We start from the raw sequence: 25321 nt of genomic DNA, 5'->3' as shown, positions 1-25321 counted from the left end.
ATACAGGAGCAGATGACATACAGGTATATACTATATACAGGTAGAGATGACAAACATGTATATACTATATACAGGGAAGATGACATACATGTATATACTATATACAGGAGGAGATGACATACTGTACATGTATATACTATATACAGTAGGAGATGACACATGTATATACTATATACAGGGGAGATGACATACATGTATATACTATATACAGGAGGAGATGACATACATGTGTATACTATATACAGGAGGAGATGACATACATGTATATACTATTTACAGGAGGAGATGGCATACAGGTATATACTATATAGAGGGGAGATGACATACATGTATATACTATATACAGGAGGAGATGACATACTGTACATGTATATACTATATACAGGAGGAGATGACATACAGGTATATACTATATACAGGGGAGATGACATACATGTATATACTATATACAGGAGGAGATGACATACATGTATATACTATATACAGGCGGAGATGACACATGTATATACTATATACAGGGGGAGATGACATACAGGTATATTCTATATACAGGGGGAGATGACATACAGGTATATTATATAAAGGAGGAGATGACATACAGGTATATACTATATACAGGGGAGATGACATACAGGTATATACTATATACAGGGGAGATGACATACAAGTATATACTATATACAGGGGAGATGACATACATGTATATACTACAGTATATACAGGAGGAGATGACATACAGGTATGTACAGTCATGGCCAAAAGTTTTGAGAATGACACAAATATTATATTTTCACATGATCTGCTGCCCTCTGGTTTGTATGTGTGTTTGTCAGATGTTTTTATCACATACAGAAATATAATTGCAATCATATTATGAGTAACAAAAGGTTATATTGATAGTTAGAATGAGTTAATGCAGCAAGTCAATATTTGCAGTGTTGACCCTTCTTCTTCAGGACCTCAGCAATTCTCCCTGGCATGCTCTCAATCAACTTCTGGATCAAATCCTGACTGATAGCAGTCCATTCTTGCAAAATCAATGCTTTTATTTTGTCTGAATTTGAAGGTTTTTGTTTGTCCACCCGTCTCTTGATGATTGACCACAAGTTCTCAATGGGATTAAGATCTGGGGAGTTTCCAGGCCATGGTCCCAAAATCTCTATGTTTTGTTCCCTGAGCCATTTAGTTATCACCTTTGCTTTATGGCAAGATGCTCCATCATGTTGAAAAAGGCATTGTTGATCGCCAAACTGCTCTTGGACGGTTGGGAGAAGTTGCTCTTAGAGGACATTCTGGTACCATTCTTTATTCATGGCTGTGTTTTTAGGCAAGACTGAGAGAGCCCATTCCCTTGGCTGAGAAGCCACCCCACACATGAATGGTTTCAGGATGCTTGACTGTTGGCATGAGACAAGACTGGTGGTAGCGCTCACCTGGTCTTCTCCGAATAAGCCGTTTTCCAGATGTCCCAAACAATCGAAAAGGGGATTCATCAGAGAAAATGACTTTACCCCAGTCCTCAGCAGTCCACTCCCTGTACCTCTTGCAGAATATCAGTCTCTCCATGATGTTTTTTTCTGGAGAGAAGTGGCTTCTTTGCTGCCCTCCTTGAGACCAGGCCTTGCTCCAAGAGTCTTCGCCTCACAGTGCGTGCAGATGCACTCACACCTGCCTGCTGCCATTCCTGAGCAAGCTCTGCACTGCTGGTAGCCCGATCCTGCAGCTGAAACACTTTTAAGAGACGGTCCTGGCGCTTGCTGGTCTTTCTTGGGCGCCCTGGAGCCTTTTTGGCAACAAGGGAACCTCTCTCCTTGAAGTTCTTGATGATGCGATAGATTGTTGACTGAGGTGCAATCTTTCTAGCTGCAATACTCTTCATTGTTAGGCCATTTTTGTGCAGTGCAATGATGACTGCACGTGTTTCTTTAGAGATAACCATGGTTAACAGAAGAGAAACAATGATGCCAAGCACCAGCCTCCTTTTAAAGTGTCCAGTGGTGTCATTCTTACTTAATCATGACAGATTGATCTCCAGCCCTGTCCTCATCAACACCCACACCTATGTTAATGGAGCAATTACTGAAACGATGTTAGCTGGTCCTTTTAAGGCAGGGCTGCAATGATGTTGAAATGTGTTTTGGGGGATAAAGTTTATATACTATATACAGGAGGAGATGACACATGTATATACTATATACAGGGGAGATGACATACATGTATATACTATATACAGAAGGAGATGAAATACATGTATATACTATATACAGGAGGAGATCACACATGTATATACTATATACAGGGGGAGATGACATACAGGTGTATTATATAAAGGAGGAGATGACATACAGGTATACACTATATACAGGGGAGATGACATATAGGTATATACTATAGACAGGGGAGATGACATACAAGTATATACTATATACAGGGGAGATGACATACATGTATATACTACAGTATATACAGGAGGAGATGACATACAGGTATGTACTATGTACAGGGGAGATGACATACAGGTATATACTATATACAGGAGGAGATGACATACAGGTATATACTATATACAGGGGAGATGACATACCGGTATATACTATATACAGGGGAGATGACATACAGGTATACACTATATACAGGGGAGATGACATACAGGTATATACTATATACAGGAGGAGATGACATACAGTGATAATTTGTGTGCAATATAATCATTATAATTTGTTAGAACTCACCACTGTTAGTTACTATGCCTGAGCAGCGCCGGGCTCTTCAGCTAGTAATATATATAACGATAATTTACCACTTAATTCTGTTTCTTTGGTTCCTGGGGATGATTCATTTTTATACATATTTGTTTTTTCTCTTTTCTCTGACGTATAACTCTTAGAGCGTCTTGTTTCTTTGCATCTCTCTGTATACAGTGAGGATCATTGTTAGTTTTATGTTCATCTTTTGTGACATTGAAGTTATTGTTTCAGAATAGTAAAGTGAACAAGGTCCAGAGGACAGAAACGCTATTTCAGTATTATGATATACTTTTCACTTATTCTGTTGTGGATTAAGAAAGTGTAAATAACATAAGAGCGGCGCGGTAAATTCCCTTTTACCACCTGTAAGAAGACGAATTGGGCAACTTCCTATCAGAAACATTTCACAATTCAATGTACAGTAAAATGAAGCAAAAAAAGGAAGAGAGTGATTCTTATAAAACCTCAGAGCAACGGGAAAAACAGGAAAAAAACACAGCGAAGGAAGCATCATCTGCAGCACATCGCACCCATCAGCGTCATCAGGCCGTCCGGTCGGTGGGAAGCAGGCAGTGAGCGCTGACTCTGCACTCATATAACCATCTTCATCAGTGTGGCATCTGTATAAATCATTGCGGACCCACAACACGAATGAGCCCCTTCCCAAAAAATATGGCAGACTCTAAGAGTCCCGTTACACATAGCGGCGCTCCAGCGATCCCGACAACAATACGACCTGGTAAGGATCTCTGGTGCGTTGCTACATGATCGCTAGTGAGCTGTCAAACAGGCAGATCTATTCAACGACGCAGCAACAATACGGCGATCCGTGTAACGACCTCGGCGGTCGATGGGACCTTGCAGCACAGCAGCGATTCTGACGACTCAGACTCCGATAGGCATGAGTTCTGAGTCGCCAATGAGGTCGCTCGTCGTTTTTATGGTGTCAAACACAGCGATGCGCGCTGGCCAGTGGGACACCAATGCTCAAAAAATGGCCCAGGACATTCGAGCACAATCAGCGATATCCAGCGGGGGGCCGGTCGCCGCTGCATGTCACATGTAGCGAGATCGCTGGCGAGGTCAATGTTGCGTCACAAAACCTGTGATGTTTCAGCGATCTCGCTAAGGATCTTGCTATGTGTGAAGTACCCCTAACAACTCAGGCACCATGGGCAGAGGTGTATCTAGGCTTCCTGGCACCCGGGGCAAGAATATGGTTTGGCGATCCATTCCCCCCCCAAAAGCACACATGCGATTTGCACACTTAGTCATGTACCAACAATCTGCCCTTCCTAATCCTCTCAATGGTAATTGAAAAACTGAGAGAAGCAGGAAGAGAAGCTCGTTGTCACAGGACCATAAGTGTTGTGAGTTCATTTTCCCCTTCACCGTCGATGTCTGATGAACTCCCTCTTCTAGTGAAGGAAGGTAGTGAGGCTGATTACCAAACACCTGATCTGGTAGATGATGACTGGGTAACAGGAAATTCTGACTGGATATAAGGCAGCCGACGCCCTTCTGAGTCGCTGGTGATTTCTCTGCTGGAGTCTTGGAGTCTTGGAGACAACAGTCTGATTCCTGCTTCCCAAAGATAAGTTTTTGCTCTGCTATTGAACTTATTAGTTTTGTTTTGTTTACCTTGGTTTTTGGAGCTCAGCCATCCCCGGTCGGGGGTGTGCTGAGTTCCATTTTTGTCTCTGATCAGTTTGTCTCTTTGCTCTGTCTTCAGAATTTACCTGAGTGCTGATATAGTCTTTTTTGAAGTCCTAGCGACTTCAGGGCCTGTTTTTCCTATCAGTCGGTTGGCTCATTTTGATAGGGTTTTTGCGGAAGGCAGACAGCAGCTTTCCTATCCTGTCCTATTTTAGTTAGCTTGGGCCCCATCATTTGCTCAACCTATCTTTCTATCTGTGTTAGTGTTTTCATCTTGCTTCACCGTCATTATATTTTGGGGGCTGCCTATTGCTTTGGGGTCTGCTCTGGGGCAGTTAGATTTCCCCTTTCTTTCTTTAGGCCTATTTAGTTCTCCGTCTGTGTTCAAGGGGTCTAGGGCATCGTAGGAACCCCCCATGGCTACTGTTAGTTGTTGTGGATAGGATCAGGGGTCTGCAATCCGATAGCTACCAACCTCTCCGGTTTTCTGGACTTAGCTTGTATTTTTGTTTTTTCCTCCTTCGGTGACTCATTCATAACAGAATCACCAGCCATACCGCAGATCCTAGGGTACTCAATAGCAGAAAAGAATTGTAAAAAAAAAAAAAAAAAGTGAGAGAGTTTGTCAGAATTTTTTTTTTTTTTGTGTATATTTTTCCTCTATGTCTCTGAGGCCGTAGGGGTAATTTTTTTTTTCTTTCTCAATGGAGATGAAGCAATTGTCTGATCGTGTGGAGCAGCTCACTGCTGAAGTGAGGGGAATTTCCGCCTATCTTGCTCATTCACATGCTGCTGAACCAAAGATCCCTACTCCTGATGTGTTTTTTGGGGATCGGTCTAAATTTTAAGAATAATTGTAAATTATTTTTTGCCTTGAAGCCTAACTCGTCGGGGAGCTCCGCGCAGCAGGTTAAAATTGTCATCTCTTTGCTGCGCGGTGATCCCCAGGATTGGGCGTTTTCTTTGAAACCTGATGATCCTATTCTTACTAATGTGAACGCATTTTTTCAAGCCTTGGGGTTGTTGTATGATGAACCTAATGCTATTGATCAGGCTGAAAAGGCCCTGTTGGCATTGAGCCAGGGTCAGGACTCTGCAGAGTTGTACTGTCAAAAATTCCGAAAGTGGGCGGTCCTTACTACCTGGAATGATGGTGCCTTGGCAGCTCTCTTTTGGAAGGGTTTGTCAGAAACCGAAAAAGATACTATGGTGGGATTTCCTGTTCCCTCTGGTCTTGACGATTCTATGTCATTAGCCATTCAGGTTGATCGGCGTTTGCGTGAACGCAAAACCGCACGAGAGTTGTTGCCACCTGTTGAACAAATGTCTGAACCTATGCAATGTGATAGAGTTTTGTCTAGGGCACAATGTCAGGAGTTCAGAAGGCATAATAAGCTGTGTTTCTTCTGTGGTGATGCCTCGCATATTATTTCTGTCTGCCCTAAACGAGAGAAACGTTTTGCACACACATTTGCTGTGGGTGGTGTTCAACCTAAGTTTTTTCTGGCAATTACTCTGATCTGCTCCCTGTCCACATTTTCCGCTAATTAGAACAAAACCGTTGGCACAACCCTGGTAACCGGAGGTGGTGCACAAGTAGGATCCCAATCCGTGAACCCTTGGATTCGCGGTGGATACTGCGTCCACTTGTTATATAGAACCACGTGGGACGGCCGCAGGTGCCTCCTTGCAGTATTGGTGTCTCCCTTAAAGCCCAGTCACTAAGAGCTCACAGTACAACTTATTGTACATTGATGAAGGTCCTAGACCAAAATGTCTGTATGTATGTACTGCAATTCATTAAAACCACCTTTCTGCATCAGAATCTTTTTGGTGTGTGCCAAGTCTCTTTTACATTTTCCGCTAAGGCTTTTGTGGATTCGGGAGCAGCTCTGAACCTGATGGACTTGGATTTTGCTAAACGTTGTGGATTTCCTATGACACCTCTGCGGACGCCTATCCCTTTGAGGGGTATTGATGCTACTCCTTTGGCGAAGAATAAACCTCAGTTTTGGACCCAGGTGGTAATGCGGGTCGCCCCAGACCATCAAGAGAATTGCAGATTTTTGGTGTTGCATAATTTGCATGATACCATTGTTCTGGGGTTTCCCTGGTTGCAAATCCATAATCCAGTTTTGGATTGGAAATCTGTGTCTGTGGTGAGTTGGGGTTGTCGGTGTGCCCTTAGTGATGCTCCTGTTTTCTCCACCTCTCCCCAGTCGCATGATGTTCCTGACTATTTGGCTGATTATTATGATGTATTTAGTGAGAATGAGTCTGCGTCTTTGCCTCCTCATAGGAGTTATGACTGTGCAATTGAGCTGAGCCCTGGGTGTAAATTTCCCAAGGGTCGACTTTTCAATTTAGCTGTACCCGAGCACAAGGCTATGCGATCCTATATTAAGGAGTCATTGGAGAAGGGTCATATTAGACCATCCTCTTCACCCTTAGGTGCTGTTTTTTTTTTCGTGGCTAAGAAAGATGGGTCATTAAGGCCTTGTATTGACTATCGTTCCCTCAACAAAATTACTGTTAAATATCAGTATCCGTTACCCCTGATTTCTGATCTTTTCTTCAGAGTTAAAGGTGCTTGCTGGTTTACAAAGCTTGACCTCAGGGGGGCGTATAATCTTATTCGCATTAAGCATGGGGATGAATGGAAGATGGCGTTTAATACTCCGGAGGGACATTTTGAGTACCTGGTGATGCCTTTTGGGCTCACTAATGCCCCTTCTGTCTTCCAGTGCTTCATGAATGATATTTTCCGAGACTTGGTGGATACATTTTTGATCATCTATCTGGATGATATTTTGATCTTTTCCAAGGATTGGGACTCTCATGTGGAACATGTTCGGACTGTGTTCCGGATTTTGAGGGAGAATTCCCTGTATGTCAAGGGATCGAAATGCCTTTATGGTGTACAGAGGATTTCATTTTTGGGATTTATTTTGTCTCCGTCAACTATTGAAATGGACCCGGCCAAGGTACAGGCCATTTATGATTGGGTTCAGCCCACTTCTTTGAAGGCCTTCCAGAAGTTTATGGGTTTTGCTAATTTTTATCGTAAATTTATAGCTAATTTTTCTGGTATTGCCAAACCATTGACTGGTTTGACTAAGAAGGGTGCTGATGTGCTGAATTGGTCTCCGGAGGCTGTTTCTTCCTTTCAGGAGCTGAAGCGAAGGTTCACTTCTGCTCCGGTTTTGCGGCAACCTGATGTCTCACTCCCGTTTCAGGTAGAGGTGGACGCTTCTGAGATTGGTGCAGGAGCTGTTTTGTCCCCAAAAGATCCTGTAACATCTAAAATGAATCCCTGTGCTTTCTTTTCCCGAAAGTTCTCCCCATCCAAATGTAACTATGATGTGGGGAATCGGGAACTGTTAGCCATGAAATGGGCATTTGAGGAGTGGAGACATTGGTTGGAGGGAGCTAAACATCAAGTCGTGGTCCTTACTGACCACAAGAATTTGATTTACCTGGAGTCGGCCAAACGCTTGAATCCTAGACAGACAGGCTAGGTGGGCCTTGTTTTTCACACGTTTTGATTTTGTGGTCTCTTTTCTTCCGGGCACTAAGAATGTCAAGGCAGACGCCCTCTCTAGGAGTTTCTTTGCTGATTCTCCTGTTGTGACCATGCCTGCTACCATCTTAGGTGAGGGGGTAGTTCTTTCTGCCATCTCGCCCGATTTGAGACATGCTCTGGAAGAGTTTCAGGAGGACAAACCTGAGCGTTGTCCCATTGGAAAATTGTATGTTGCTGACCAGTGGAGGAAGAGAGTGATGTCTGAAGTTCATTGCTCTGCATTGGCTGGTCATCCAGGTATTTTAGGTACTAGAGATTTGGTGAGTCGGTCTTTTTGGTGGCCCGCCTTGTCTCGTGATGTCAGGAATTTTGTGCAGTCCTGTGGGACTTGCTCTCGGTCTAAACCTTGTTCTCGCTCTAGTGGGTTGTTGATGCCTTTGCCGGTGCCCAGGAGGCCATGGACTCATATTTCAATGGATTTTATCTCTGATATGCCTGTCTCTCAGAGAATGACTGTTATTTGGGTGATATGGTTTGGTTGTCATCAAAGAATATCGCTATGAAGGTGGCTTCTCCAAAGTTTAAACCTAGATTTATTGGACCTTACAAGATTTTGGAGATTCTTAATCCAGTCTCTTTTCAATTGGCTCTTCCTGTTACATTTAAGATCCATAACGTGTTTCATAAGTCTCTGTTAAAGAGGTTTGTTGAGCCAGTAGTTCCTGTGGTGGCACCTCCTGATCCGGTATTGGTTGAAGGTAATGTGGAATATGAGGTTGAGAAGATACTGGATTCTCGCCTGGCTAGACAGAGACTCCAGCATTTGGTTAAATGGAAGGGTTATGGCCAGGAGGATAATTCTTGGGTCCCTGCATCCGATATTCATGCCGAAAGATTGGTTCGTGCCTTTCATCGGGCCCATCCTGATCGCCCTGGTGGCGTGGATGAGGGTTCGGTGACCCCTCCTCAAGGGGGAGGTACTGTTGTGAGTTCATTTTCCCCTTCACCGTCGATGTCTGATGAACTCCCTCTTCTGGTGAAGGAAGGTAGTGAGGCTGATTACCAAACACTTGATCTGGTAGATGATGACTGGGTAACAGGAAATTCTGACTGGATGTAAGGCAGCCGACGCCCTTCTGAGTCGCTGGTGATTTCTCTGCTGGATTCTTGGAGACCAGTCTGATTCCTGCTTCCCAAAGATAAGTTTTTGCTCTGCTATTGAACTTATTAGTTTTGTTTTGTTTACCTTGTTTTTTGGAGTTCAGCCATCCCCGGTCGGGGGTGTGCTGAGTTCCATTTTTGTCTCTGATCAGTTTGTCTCTTTGCTCTGTCTTCAGAATTTACCAGAGTGCTGATATAGTCTTTTTTGAAGTCCTAGCAACTTCAGGGCCTGTTTTTCCTATCAGTCGGTTGGGACATTTTTTGGTAGGGTTTTTTACAGATTGCAGACAGCGGCTTTTCTATCCTGTCCTTTTTAGTTAGCTTGGGCCCCATCGTTTGCTCAACCTATCTTTCTATCTGTGTTAGTGTTTTCATCTTGCTTCACCGTCATTATATGTTGGGGGCTGCCTATTGCTTTGGGGTCTGCTCTGGGGCAGTTAGATTTCCCCATTCTTTCTTTAGGCCTATTTAGTTCTCCGGCTGTGTTCGAGGGGTCTAGGGCATTGTAGGAACCCCCCACGGCTACTGTTAGTTGTTGTGGATTGGATCAGGGGTCTGCAATCCGATAGCTACCAACCTCTCCGGTTTTCTGGACTTAGCTTGTATGTTTGTTTTTTCCTCCTTCGGTGACTCATTCATAACACATAAGTATGAAAATCGCATATGAGTGAAGTGTCCATGTGATGACTACTGGAACCTGCAGAGCTGAATCCTGACATTGCAGCTTCTGAATTCTCACAGCGATTGCCCCTGCACACTTAGGATTCGCCCGTACCGGTGACAAGAGTACATGGTCATGTCAGCACAAGTATGTGATTTATATACTTCTGGCCACATTCCGACTAGACGTGCCCGGCCTCGCTCAGTTCATTTCCATTGAGTGAGGCCACACATGTCTAGTGAGCTTGTGACCACATGTATGTAAATTACCGGCACGAGAGAATCCTGACAGTGTGCAGTGAGCACTGTGAGAATTCAGAAGTCTGCAGTCACATAGAATGACTGCAGACTCAGCACAGACCTGGACAACCCCTTGAATGCTCCTAACATAAATAAAAACATGAGAATTAGTCAGTATCACAAATAACATTTATATCCAGGTACCTTATAGATGACGTCGTCTCTGGAGTCGTCCTCCTTGTTTTCTTCTTCCTGTCCAGACCCCATGATGAGTTTTCTCATCACCAGCCGTCTCTGCAGACTTCCATCTTCTCCGGTCTTCTGCAGCAAATCTCCACACGATGCCCTTAAAGATAGAAGTGTCATTATAATGCTCCTAAATAAAAATATCTGCAATATACTGTCACCTCACACTATTCCCCTCCCTCCTCATACTGTCTCCTCTAACATCCTCCTGTTCACCAAACTGTCTCCTCATATATTTACCCCCTCACTTTTTATACTCTCTGCTCACACATACCCCTGACTCCCCATACTGTGTCTGCACACATCCCATCACCCTCACTCCCCATACTGTGTCCACATACATTTACCATACTGTCTGCATCCGTCCCCCATACCGTTTCCTCATACATGTTCTCATACATAATCTTCATTGTGTCCTCAAATCTCCCCACATTAAATCCCTCATCCCCAGCTGGAGAGCTGTCAGACACCCAGGAGAGAGGAGCACAGAACACCTACCTGTAAGAAGACCCTGCACCCTGGACACTGGCTCCATGGACTGAGCTCTGGAGCATCTGGGACTGGAAGAAGCTGGAGCAGGGCCTCATGGAAAGTGCCAGGATCGTGTCATTGAGCCTGGAGTCACAGCCGCACAGCGTGGAAGGGGTTAACGGCAGTCGGTCCTGGGGCTGCAGGGTCCATGGCTGGAGGCAGGGTTCTCTACTATCAGCAGAGGATGGAAGGAGAGGAGCCGATCATGACAGCTCAGCGCACACTGCTCCAGCAGCACAAGACCCACTTGCTGCCAGTGCTGCCATCTCTCACAAGACTCAGCAAGTGAGAGCAGCAGCACCTGGTGGTCAGAGCTTCAGTTGTACTGGCGTACAATTGCTCCCTGGGAGTCGGCACACGCAGCTCTGCGTGCCGGCTGTCAGCTTGACAGCTGACACAGAGAACCACCGGCTCACAGGCTGGGGGGCAGCAGAATGCAGCCGCCCTGGGGGAGACAGTGCAGACCGCCGCATTAGGCGGCCCGCTGTGCCCAGGGCAAATGCCCAGGCTGCCCCCCCTAGATACGCCTCTGACCATGGGTGGCCATTGGTGTGAATGGGTAGCATGTGATACTTCATTTCCCCTGTGGTGGCGCTGCAGATAAACTTAATTCACTGAGGGTGCGATACAAGACGGACACATTAGATAGATGGTGCATCCAATCTGCTGCATCCATCCTGCAGTAACACATCCTCCCTGCTCTCCTCCTTGGCCGCTGAGGACTCTAAGGCTATGTGCACACGGAGTTTTTTGGCTCTGCAGATTTTGGAGTGAAATCCACAGATAAATCCGCAGGACTAAAGTCCTGCGGTTTATCTGCTGTTTTGCCCTGCAGTTTCACACCTCATAATGGATAGGTTTGAAACCACAGCGTAATCCGCACAAAGAATTGACATGCTGCGGATTGTAACTCGCGGAAAAATCCGCAGCATGTGCACAGCGTCTTTTTATTTCCATAGGAAATAAAGGTACTGTACAACGCAGCAGAACCCGCACCGTGTGCACACACCCTAAGTATAAAGAGAAGTGCCCCATACTTGTAAGTATCACACTACAAGGCCATGAACACATTGCTACGTAAAGCTGTCATCAGCAGACGCTTAAGTCTAGACACACCACAACCCCACAAGATCGTCATCAATGGTAAAAATCCTGCCAGAAAGTCAAATGATGGAGAAAAACAATGAACCCTTGGAAAGATGAAGAAACATATGAAAATGATGAATGTAGCACATAACTGTGGATGTAAGGAGACTTAGGAGAGGGCACCTTCACCAATCCTGGTCCCCTCAGAGAGGACCAAGGAGAAGTGGACAGAGGTTTGGGGTCTCCTCCCAAAGCTTCTCATCCGTCTCACAAGTAGTCAAAGATTCCCATGATATTAGAGAGGAGGAACATGAAATAAACACAAAGGAGGAATTCTTCTCACCAGGGACCTCCTGGACACATTTGTGTCTGAGAACGGCTCTTGGGGATTCAATGTCTTAGAAAACCAAAAATACAGAGGACAGTGCGATAACCTCAGACGTGCCAGGAATCTCCTGATAGTGAGCCCTTCTGAATCAGTGACTCGACCAGACATCTCTGAACTCACTGACACAATGACAAGAAGAAACTTGTGGGAAGAGTCCACCCTGCACTGAGGAATCATCTGACCCAACTGAACCACCAGAAGTCACCAGCGTCTACGTATTCCAGGATCAAGGATGATGTCCTATGGGATATGAGCAACGCTGGCCAGTGGGGTCTGTGACATGTGTTCTACATTCCATAAACCATGACACGGGTGGTTGTTTCTGACACGGTGATTATTAATGACATGGGTGAGATTTCAAAGTTGATTTCTTTTTTCACATAGGTTTTGTCATTCGGTGATCTTTTGTTGCTACTTGTCTGATGACTCTTCCTTGGTCATGCTGCATTAAACTTTATTGATAAGACCCCATGGTCAGTTCTCAGCCCCTGGTGCTCAGTCTCCCCGCGCCACGATATGTCCTCAGCTTCACTCTCTTTATTCTCCCTACACAGTTGATAGGACAATTACAGGACCGGAGTTGCATTAAATCGGGTTGACACAACCTGCAGAATCTCAGATGTCATCATTTTTCTTGATAACTGCACTTGATATTTTTCTTGATAGCTTGATAATTGCCGCAACTAAGCGTCCTGTCACTTTTTTGTTGTAGAAAAATAGATAATTGTGGTGAGTAAAATCTCTGATGGTGGTGAGAGTGAATGTGCGCAGTCAGCGGGAGATCGGCAGCAGCGGTTCTTACCCGTACAAGACGCTCAGCGGCTTAGTCAGATACAAAAGATCTAAGCGGGAGAATGCTGCAGCGCTGACGATGCGGGAAGGAAGTCACATGGCAAGTGACGAGAGAAAGGTTTGGGGGAAAATTAATGCCCCATTTGTTGTTAATTTCTACAGAGGTTTTTGTTGTTGATTTTGTCTCCATTCCATATATAAAAAAAAAAACAAATCTTAAATACATCTATGGTAACAAATATTTTACTGAAATTCATTTCATCAGTGCTAATGTGTTTCTTTTCTAAAATACCCATGAAAAGGTTTGCACAACAAGGCGCTGCCTGCGTACCCATGGCGTTACCGGAGAGACGGTGATAGTTGGCATCATTGTAGGTAAAGTGGTTGTTTCACAATGCGAGGTTTAAAATACTAGTGCATGCTCTTATCATCTCCCACCTCGACTACTGCAACCTTCTACTCTCTGGCCTCCCCTCTAGCACTCTGGCTCTGCTCCAGTCCATCCTACACTCTGCTGCCCAACTAATCCACCTGTCTCCCCGCTATTCCCAGCCTCTCCCCTATGCCAGGCCCTTCACTGGCTTCCTATCGCCCAGAGGCTCCAATTCAAAACCCTAACCATGACATACAAAGCCATCCACAACCTGTCTCCTCCATACATCTGTGACATGGTCTCTAAGTACCTACCCGCACGCAACCTTCGATCGTCTCAAGATCTCCTTCTCTACTCCCCCCTTATCTCTTCTTCCCACATCCGCATACAAGACTTCTCCCGTGCTTCCCCCATACTCTGGAACTCTCTGCCGCAACACATCAGACTCTCACCATCAACGGAAACCTTCAAGAAGAACCTGAAGACCCACCTGTTCCGACAAGCCTACAGCCTGCAATGATCCTCTGTCTACTGAACCACAGCACGACCTGCTCTCCCCTCTCCTACTGTATCCTCACCCATCCCTGTAGACTGTGAGCCCTCGCGGGCAGGGTCTCCTCTCCTTATGTACTTGTGTGTCCCTTGTCTTACACGTGTTTATTATACTTGTCTATATTTCCCCTTTTCACATGTAAAGCGCCATGGAATAAATGGCACTATAAAAATCTAATATATAAAGCTCAAGTGTATGTATGTGTGTATGTATGTGTGTATGTCCGGGATTGGCATCCGCACCGTCGCAGCTACAGCCACAAAATTTGGCACAGTCACACGTCTGGACCCCAAGAGTGTCCTAGGCTATGTTGTGAGGCAAAATTGTAACCCCGCGCGTTCCAATTCACCAAACAATTTTGCCCCTATCTACATACTGGGGAAAAAGTGTGTGTGCATCAAGCCCCACCCCTCATTATGATGTCATAATGGTTGCCATGGTGACGCTGATGTCATCATAGGTTGTAAGCCCTGCCACCGCTCATTATGATGTCATAATGGTTGACTATGGGATGGAGGATGTGTGATGGGTATATGGGCACTCGACTATGGGATGGAGGATATGTATGACGGGTATATGGGCACGGGACTATGGGATGGAGGATGTGTGATGGGTATATGGGCACGGGACTATGGGATGGAGGATGTGTGATGGGTATATGGGCACGGGACTATGGGATGGAGGATGTGTGATGGGTATATGGGCACGGGTCTATGGGATGGAGGATGTGTGATGGGTATATGGGCACGGGACTATAGGATGGAGGATGTGTGATGGGTATATGGGCACGGGACTATGGGATGGAGGATGTGTGATGGGTATATGGGCACGGGACTATGGGATGGAGGATGTGTGATGGGTATATGGGCACGGGTCTATGGGATGGAGGATGTGTGATGGGTATATGGGCACGGGACTATGGGATGGAGGATATGTATGATGGGTATATGGGCACGGGACTATGGGATGGAGGATATGTATGATGGGTATATGGGCACGGGACTATGGGATGGAGGATATGTATGACGGGTATATGGGCACGGGACTATGGAATGGAGGATATGTATGACGGGTATATGGGCACGGGACTATGGGATGGAGGATATGTATGACGGGTATATGGGCACGGGACTATGGAATGGAGGATATGTATGATGGGTATATGGGCACGGGACTATGGGATGGAGGATATGTATGATGGGTATATGGGCACGGGACTATGGAATGGAGGATATGTATGATGGGTATATGGGCACGGGACTATGGAATGGAGGATATGTATGACGGGTATATGGGCACGGGACTATGGGATGGAGGATATGTATGACGGGTATATGGGCACGGGACTATGGAATGGAGGATATGTATGACGGGTATATGGGCACGGGACTATGGGATGGAGGATATGTATGACGGGTATATGGGCACGGGACTATGGAATGGAGGATATGTATGACGGGTATATGGGCACGGGACTATGGGATGGAGGATATGTATGATGGGTATATGGGCACGGGACTATGGAATGGAGGATATGTATGATGGGTATATGGGCACGGGACTATGGGATGGAGGATATGTATGATGGGTATATGGGCACGGGACTATGGGATGGAGGATATGTATGATGGGTATATGGGCACGGGACTATGGAATGGAGGATATGTATGACGGGTATATGGGCACGGGACTATGGGATGGAGGATATGTATGACGGGTATATGGGCACGGGACTATGGAATGGAGGATATGTATGACGGGTATATGGGCACGGGACTATGGGATGGAGGATATGTATGACGGGTATATGGGCACGGGACTATGGAATGGAGGATATGTATGACGGGTATATGGGCACGGGACTATGGGATGGAGGATATGTATGATGGGTATATGGGCACGGGACTATGGAATGGAGGATATGTGTGATGGGTATATGGGCACGGGCCTATGGGATCGTGGATGTGTATGATGGGTACATGGGCATGGGACTATGGGATGGAGGATGTGTGATGGGTATATGGGCATGGGACTATGGGATGGAGGATGTGTGATGGGTATATGGGCATGGGACTATGGGATGGAGGATATGTGTGATGGGTATATGGGCATGGGACTATGGGATGGAGGATATGTGTGATGGGTATATGGGCACGGGCCTATGGGATGGAGGATATGTATGATGGGTATATGGGCACGGGACTATGGGATGGAGGATATGTATAACGGGTATATGGGCACGGGACTATGGAATGGAGGATATGTATGACGGGTATATGGGCACGGGCCTATGGGATCGTGGATGTGTATGATGGGTACATGGGCATGGGACTATGGGATGGAGGATGTGTGATGGGTACATGGGCATGGGACTATGGGATGGAGGATATGTATAACGGGTATATGGGCACGGGACTATGGAATGGAGGATATGTATGATGGGTATATGGGCACGGGCCTATGGGATCGTGGATGTGTATGATGGGTACATGGGCATGGGACTATGGGATGGAGGATGTGTGATGGGTACATGGGCATGGGACTATGGGATGGAGGATGTGTGATGGGTATATGGGCATGGGACTATGGGATGGAGGATGTGTGATGGGTATATGGGCATGGGACTATGGGATGGAGGATATGTGTGATGGGTATATGGGCACGGGCCTATGGGATGGAGGATATGTATGATGGGTATATGGGCACGGGACTATGGGATGGAGGATATGCATGATGGGTATATGGGCACGGGACTATGGGATGGAGGATATGTGTGATGGGTATATGGGCACGGGACTATGGAATGGAGGATATGTATGACGGGTATATGGGCACGGGACTATGGGATGGAGGATATGTATGATGGGTATATGGGCATGGGACTATGGGATGGAGGATGTGTGATGGGTATATGGGCATTTGACTTTGGGATGGAGGATATGTATGATGGGTATATGGGCACGGGCCTATGGGATCGTGGATGTGTATGATGGGTACATGGGCACGGGACTATGGGATGGAGGATGTGTGATGGGTATATGGGCACGGGCCTATGGGATCGTGGATATGTATGGCGGGTATATGGGCACGGGACTATGGGATGGAGGATGTGTATGATGGGTATATGGGCACGGGACTATGGGATGGAGGATGTGTGATGGGTATATGGGCACGGGACTATGGGATGGAGGATATGTATGACGGGCATATGGGCACGGGCCTATGGGATGGAGGATATGTATGATGGGTATATGGGCAGGGGACTATGGGATGGAGGATATGTATGACGGGTATATGGGCACGGGACTATGGGATGGAGGATGTGTGATGGGTATATGGGCACGGGCCTATGGGATGGAGGATATGTATGATGGGTATATGGGCACGGGCCTATTGGATGGAGGATATGTATGATAGGTATATGGGCACGGGACTATGGGATGGAGGATATGTATGATGGGTATATGGGCACGGGACTATGGGATGGAGGATATGTATGATAGGTATATGGGCACGGGACTATGGGATGGAGGATATGTATGATGGGTATATGGGCACGGGACTATGGGATGGAGGATATGTATGATGGGTATATGGGCACGGGACTATGGGATGGAGGATATGTATGATGGGTATATGGGCACAGGCCTATGGGATGGAGGATATGTATGATGGGTATATGGGCACGGGCCTATGGGATGGAGGATATGTATGACGGGTATATGGGCACGGGACTATGGGATGGAGGATGTGTGATGGGTATATGGGCACGGGCCTATGGGATGGAGGATATGTATGATGGGTATATGGGCACGGGCCTATGGGATGGAGGATATGTATGATAGGTATATGGGCATGGGACTATGGGATGGAGGATGTGTGATGGGTATATGGGCATGGGACTATGGGATGGAGGATGTGTGATGGGTATATGGGCATGGGACTATGGGATGGAGGATATGCATGATGGGTATATGGGCATGGGACTATGGGATGGAGGATAATTATAATTTGCTATAACTAGCCACAGTTAGTTACTATGCCCGGGCAGCGCCGAGCTCTTCAGCTAGTGCATAATAATAATAATAATAATAATAATAATAATAATAACAACAATAATCTATTGATTAGGTTTCTTTGTAGTACTGGGGTTTAGTGGTCTTGTTGATGATGTCTTCTACACATTTTAGACCTTTATTATGTTGTATATTTGTGTATAGAGCGGTTAATTCCATAGTTCTATCGGTTACCTGTCCCCCATACCTGCCTGCGGCCTCCTGGCTGTCTGTGTCTCGTGTTCCTGCTAATTTACAGCACCAACGCCCGTGGCCCATCTGTTCACCTGGACTCTGGGCTTAGAGGGTCCACCTCACTCAGGGAGCCCCTTGAACTTCTCATAACAATTTCGATCATTAAAAAGAGGAGACATCTTCTGGACGTAAAAATCAGAAGTCATCTGTCCATGTGGTGTAAGTGACGCACGCCATTCTCTGCTAATAGAAATGCTGAGATCTCTGCTGGAAAGAAGATGAATTGCAAATAATGTCAGACGTGCGACACAAATTGTTACAGTTCTACATCACTGGTGTCAGGAAAGGAAAAGCAAAAGAATGGACGCTGGTTTATTTTGTTTTTATCCTTTGATATAATCCCAAACTGATGTTAATGATTTCCATTTCACACATTAATATCCTTTTATTCTAATTGTTACAAATTATGTAACCAGCTACAGCTTAAACATGTATACACGACTGTTACTAAGTTTCAGATTTTACCACCAAAATATGGTAACTATTTATATCTCACGCTGTATGTGTAGGGAAGGTGACCTGACGGACGGACGGACTAGTCAGAGTGAAGAAAGATAGGTTTGCACAGTGTAGGTAGGAGACAGTGATTACAGTGGGGAAACAACTAGAAAAGTGTAGTGGACGTGCAGTACCTTGGGATGACCATTAGATGGCAGGGTGGAGTGTGAGCAAAGGACTTTACAGCAGCTTAGGGCTTTAGAAACCGTTGGTCATGGGGGGCGTGGTGACAGTTAGTGACAGTTTCAAGGAACCGGGGAAGTTATAAATTCTGAGGGAGGGTTCCAGAAGGTTCCAGTCCCCAGGGGGAGCCCAGGTGACAGGAGGACTTCGCCAGTCTGTGTGCCCTGAGGAGAATCCGACCAAGGGGACTGAGGAGAGGAAACGTCAGGGGGGTGGTCCTGACAGGGAAGGACCGCAGCAGAGACGAGGCTCTGGGTGGAAGACACCGTATGTGTAACGACGAGACTGATTAGTAAAGTGCTGTTGGTGTACGGGCCTAAGGCGGCCACAGTAACCAAGCTGTCAGGATTGTCATAGTGTGAGACGGGACGTGACGTGTAAGTACGTCCCTTGTGTAACATACGGTGTTGAAGCGGCCCTGAACACGGAGGGCAGAGAGAGATATCGCGGTGTACCGCGAGGACCGTCAGTCGGACGGTGTGAAATAAACTTGGACCTGTTGCACCCAGAATCTGCCTCATCGTGTCTCTGTATCATCTCTGCGCGGTACAAAAGTAGGACCACCCCCCCCAGCTCGGCACCCCACCACCGACCCTACATTTGGCGTAGTCGGCAGGATGGCCGCCGCTAATACCTCATCTTCTGCGGCAGACCTGCCTCAAGTAATGGAAAAGGACTTGGACTATGCTGCATGGATTATAAACACCTGTGGATTACAAATGACGTACCTGTGGAATATGAATTGGGAGCGCTGTGTCGGATCTGTGTGGCCAGCAGAGGATCCGGGGCGGTACCAGGTACTGTGCAGTATGACGGTATTGCTTCAGCGCAGAGGAGAGGTCCGGGTGTTTGCAGTTGTTCAGAATGGACTGGGACCCCCTCCAACGTACCCCAAAAAGAAGCAGTATGTGCCTGGAGATCGACGCTTCCCTATATTGGACCCTGACAGGTGGGTGGAGAGGCCTGCCGACACCCCACCTCACAGAGGGAGTGGCACAAAAGAAAAACTTGGCTGCGGCTGTCTGACGCCATTCGAGTGCTGCCCAACCAACGGTATGAGATGCTGCGGGTGTCGGGGCATTGGCCGCCTAGAGTGGCAATGGTGGCAGGAGATGGAGCTGCACCAGAAGTCATCTTCAGATTTACAGGCAGGCAGCGGGATGCTGAGCCGGGGAGCGGAGCCTGAGGGGAGTCAGCGAGAACGGCTGCCACCAATACCAGCAGAGGACTTCTCAGCGGAGCCCCCGAGTCTGGAGGGAAGGCCCGCAGGACAGTGGAGCAAGGAACGGAGGCTGCGGGGGAAACTGCGTGATGATGGAATGGAGGCCGCAGCGCCAGGGAAGGTGAGAGTACCCCCGGCCCTACCAGTGCCTCCGCAAGCGGCCCCCACCATTCTGCTGCAGCACGCGGCCCCCTGCGCACCGGAAGGCCTAGTTACCACGGGCCCCGTGGTGTATGCAGAGCTGAGCGAGGTCCCCGCTCATGTCCCCGAACTACCCCGCCCGGAGTCACCAGTGTAGAGCTCACCCAAAGAAGATGCTGCTGCGCTTTCCCTGCTAATAGCAGCTGCATTGTTGAAATCGGCCGTTACTCCGACTCCGTTGGAAGTAGTGGATGCGGCCTGTCCTGAGGCCGCGGTTATGCCGCTGCTGGAGTCGGCTGCGACCGATTTAGCGGGCCCTGTGATTCCAGCCCCCGAGGACCCGGTTCTCCCCATTTGCCACCTGACCCCAGCGGCTGCTGGGCCGCAGAAATCTTCGGCCGTTTCTGTCTTGCGGTCTTTTTCAGCGGAGTCCCGCCCACCGGACTCCAGGGCCCGTGCTGTTCCCTCCGTGTGGGAAGCGGAGGTGATCAGGAAGAAAAAGGCCCGGGAGCAGGAAGTGTGGAACCTGCTCCACACTCAAGGAGAGGCCGTCATGGAAAAGAAGAGGACTTGAATGGACACCCTCAGTATCCCCGTGGAGCCCTCACCTCTGTCCATTGAGAGTGGTATAGACTGTCAGGAGTTCGATGCACCGTTGTGCAGATTATAAGGACAGTTGCATTTAGAAAAAAGTTTTGTTGTTGTTTAACTGATGCAACTATTTTCTCTCTCTTTCTTTCTTCTTTCTATGTTCTTTATATACGAAAATATGTTTACCTGACAGAACGGGGATACGGAAAAGTGGAGGAGTGTCCAGGTCCAAGGAAGGGGGGGAGGAAGAAAGAGGAAATGCAATGTTATGTTATATTTTGGTTTTAAAAGTAAGAGAAAATGGAAAAAAAAAAATTATAAAAAAATGGGTACTTGTGCTATTATAAAGTTGTATGATGTATAATATGCAAAGTAAAATGCAACAGGTCCGGGTTAAGGGAAGGTCTGCGGGACCAAAGGAAAGTGTGAGATCCGGTAGGGATCTAAGAGTTGAGGTCTGGGAGACCGGGACGCCGACCATGACATGTAATTGAAAGAAGGAAAATGAATGGGAAGATGTGAGAAAGACAGCCGTCCTAGGTCAGGTCCCCGACACCACGGACACCCCTGAAGAAGGAAAGGCGGGCGCCGGCAATGATCTGGTAGGTGAGTGGCCTCGATCATGGCGTACCGGATAGTGAAAGGTAACAGTAGGGGAGAGTAGGGGAAAGATACACGCCGTAGAGAGAATACGGGTGTACCTTGCCCAATTTGAAAGACGTTGTCATGTGGCGTGCGCGCTGGTGAGTAGCAGTAGGCTGCTCAGAGCATAGTGCTCCCAGTATGGTTCGGCCCCCGCAAATAGTGGGTTTGGCTCAACTTCTGGTCCGACAACAGAATGTAGGTGTAGATTCAGAACGACGAAGGCAGGGATGACGATTGTCGAGGACGACAATGGACAAAGGAAGGGGGAGTGTAGGGAAGGTGACCTGACGGACGGACGGACTAGTCAGAGTGAAGAAAGATAGGTTTGCACAGTGTAGGTAGGAGACAGTGATTACAGTGGGGAAACAACTAGAAAAGTGTAGTGGACGTGCAGTACCTTGGGATGACCATTAGATGGCAGGGTGGAGTGTGAGCAAAGGACTTTACAGCAGCTTAGGGCTTTAGAAACCGTTGGTCATGGGGGGCGTGGTGACAGTTAGTGACAGTTTCAAGGAACCGGGGAAGTTATAAATACTGAGGGAGGGTTCCAGAAGGTTCCAGTCCCCAGGGGGAGCCCAGGTGACAGGAGGACTTCGCCAGTCTGTGTGCCCTGAGGAGAATCCGACCAGGGGGACTGAGGAGAGGAAACGTCAGGGGGGTGGTCCTGACAGGGAAGGACCGCAGCAGAGACAAGGCTCTGGGTGGAAGACACCGTATGTGTAACGACGAGACTGATTAGTAAAGTGCTGTTGGTGTACGGGCCTAAGGCGGCCACAGTAACCGAGCTGTCAGGATTGTCATAGTGTGAGACGGGACGTGACGTGTAAGTACGTCCCTTGTGTAACACGGTGTTGAAGCGGCCCTGAACACGGAGGGCAGAGAGAGATATCGCGGTGTACCGCGAGGACCGTCAGTCGGACGGTGTGAAATAAACTTGGACCTGTTGCACCCAGAATCTGCCTCATCGTGTCTCTGTATCATCTCTGCGCGGTACAAAAGTAGGACCACCCCCCCCAGCTCGGCACCCCACCACCGACCCTACATATGCTCATCTGACGGAGGCTCCGGTGCGGACCCCAAAACCAGTTTGTGTTTTTAAGAACTTCTACTAAAGCATTCTCCCGCTTCCATCTTCTGTATCTGAAGAACCAGAGGGGCTTAGGGTCCTCATAGTGACTGTGGACCACCGAGTGATTGACGATGATAGGCACTGCGGCTCTAGGTCTGTATGGAAGATGCTCCGGTGCCTCTGTAATACCTTCTCGGACAGATCAGTTCGATTATATAATATATCTTGTATTATCTTACGAGCAGCCAGGAGGGGTGATCGTCTTTTTTGGTGGCATCTCTACAGGACTGGAGATCACAGCATGTACAGTAAATGGTGGACCACCCAATCCACAGAAGCAGACCCTGGTGAACAGACATTGTGAGGGCCCCCGACCGGTGACTCTCCCATCACCACGTTTTTTGTGGATGTCGGCTTGGCATAGATAGTGGCTCACAACCTCCCTTTATTTTCCTTGTTAATTTGCAATTCCAGGAAGGAAAATGTTTTTCTTTTCCAATCCCACCTGATTAATGTGAAGATGTGTCATGAAGTCACTAAGACTTGACTCTTCTCTAGTCCAGAAAAATAAACACATCATCTACAGTAGTGTTCAATGTTCTGTCCCCACATGAGGCGAATGAAGGTGTAGTTGAGTGGGGCTGGGGGAGATTCCTACCTTCCGTTTCCTCGATGCAGAGCAGACAGGACCATTGTTGCTGTTTTGCTGTTTATGCATCCGGAGAGATGATACACACCAGATATTGTGAAGTCCAGACTTGTTTATTGGAAATCTGGACATACAGCGTATGATTGGTAATGCAGTACTTCTCCAGAAATGCTGGAGTAACGACCAAGGTGGCACAGCAATGTGTGTGCAGCAAGTTGGTAGCAAGATGATTCAGCAAATTGTGGTAAAAAAAAAATGATTCCTTTCACAGCCTGGTAAGTGTGTCTCTTCCAGGAGAAAAAGAAACTAATAATGGCCACCAGCAGGAAGATAAGCAGTGACCCTGACCTGGAAGTGGAAGGCATGTACAAGAATTAATAAGCTGCAGGCTGCTATACAGAAAAAGGACAGCAGGTGGCAGCAGACCAAATGCAAAACTGAACACAAAGAATGGTAACATAAAACAATCTATATAAGTATATAATCATAACTTTAGATGGAACAGCACAGTCCCCGTCTGAAATTCCGTAAGGGATTTCACTATATTAATGTTTTTTGTTTAAGTAAAGTTCAATAACCTAGAAAGGAAACACAAATATGCATGCAATAATAACAACTTCAAAACGAGGTAGATGACAGTTCCTGAGACAATCCAATGATACCCATCTTCGGATCGGAGAAGCCGCACAAGGCCAAACTGTTGTGAGTTCATTTTCCCCTTCACTACTGAGGCCCGAGGAACTCCCTCTTCTGGTAAAGAAAGGTAGTGAGCCTGATTATCAAACACCTGAGGCTGATGATGACTGGCTGAGTGGAGTTACTGACTGGATATAAGGCTGCCGACGCCCTTCTGCCCTGCGGGTGATTTCTCTGTGGGATCCTTGGAGACCAGTCTGAATTCCTGCTCCTCTAAAGCTAAGTTTGCTGCTCTGCTTTTTGCATTTGTGCTTTGACTTTGTTTTGCTTTGTTTTTCTGGATTTCTGCCATTCCCTGCTGGGGTGTGCTGAATTCCTTTAGCTCTGTCTTCTGAAAATACCTGAGTGCTGATTTAGTTTTTGAAGCCTAGCTGCTTCAGGGTCTTTTTCATATCAGCTTGTTGGCTTATGTCTTTGATAGGGTTTTTGCAGATTGCAGACAGCAGCCTTCCTGTCCTTTCCTATCTAGGTAGTTTTGGGCCCCGGCTTTGCTCAGTCTATCTTTCTGTCTGTGTTAGTGTTTTCATCTTGCTTCATCGTAATTATATGTTGGGGGCTGCCTATTGCTTTGGGGTCTGCTCTGGGGCAGTTTAGATTTCCCCTTTCTTTCTTTAGGCCTATTTAATCCTCCGGCTGTGATCGAGGGGTCTAGGGCATCGTAGGAACCCCCCAAGGCTACTGCTAGTTGTGTTGATAGGTTCAGGGGTCTGCAATCTGATAGTTGCCAACTTCTCTGGTTTTCTGGACTTAGCTTGTATTTCTGTTTTTGCCTCCTATGGTGACTCAATCATAACAGAATCACCCGCCATACCGCAGATCCTAGGGTACTCAATAGCAGGAAAGAATTGTAAAAAAAAAAAAAAAAAGAAGTGTGTATATTTTTTCCTCTATATCTCTGAGGCCGTAGGGGGAATTTTTTTTCTCTCAATGGAGATAAAGCAATTGTCTGATTGTGAGGAGCAGCTCGCTGCGGAAGTGCGGGGAATTTCCGCCTACCTTGCTCATTCACATGCTGCTGAACCAAAGATTCCTACACCTGATGTATTTTTTGGGGATCGGTCTAAATTTTTGAATTTCAAAAATAATTGTAAATTATTTTTTGCCTTGAAGCCTAACTCGTCAGGGAGCTCCGTGCAGCAGGTTAAAATTGTCATCTCCTTGCTGCATGGCGATCCCCAGGATTGGGCGTTTTCTTTGAAACCAGATGATTCTATTCTGACTAATGTGAACGCATTTTTTCAGGCCTTGGGGTTGTTGTATGACGAACCTAATGCCATTGATCAGGCTGAAAAGACCCTGCTGGCATTGAACCAGGGTCGTGATTCTGCAGAATTGTACTGTCAAAAATTCCGAAAGTGGGC

At 46.9% G+C, this 25321-nt stretch overlaps 2 protein-coding genes across 2 annotated transcripts in view; one reads left to right on the top strand and one right to left on the bottom strand.

The window, feature by feature from the left end:
• LOC141054012 (cathelicidin-5-like) overlaps positions 1-11032 on the bottom strand; it is a 32447-nt gene extending 21415 nt beyond the window's left edge. The window contains exons 1-2 of the mRNA XM_073551154.1: positions 10732-11032; positions 10192-10333 (exon numbers count right to left, since the gene is read on the bottom strand). Coding sequence (XP_073407255.1) covers positions 10192-10333; positions 10732-10820 — 231 coding nt within the window. The 5' untranslated portion in view covers positions 10821-11032. The remainder of the gene's footprint in view (positions 1-10191; positions 10334-10731) is intronic.
• LOC141054013 (uncharacterized) overlaps positions 1-25321 on the top strand; it is a 172548-nt gene that overhangs the window by 118476 nt on the left and 28751 nt on the right. The window lies entirely within an intron of this gene.

This window comes from Dendrobates tinctorius, unplaced genomic scaffold (assembly GCF_039654945.1).
Source record: "Dendrobates tinctorius isolate UK_male_01 unplaced genomic scaffold, ASM3965494v1 ptg000173l, whole genome shotgun sequence".
Lineage (NCBI taxonomy): Eukaryota > Metazoa > Chordata > Amphibia > Anura > Dendrobatidae > Dendrobates > Dendrobates tinctorius.
This window is presented reverse-complemented; position numbering and strand designations above follow the sequence as displayed.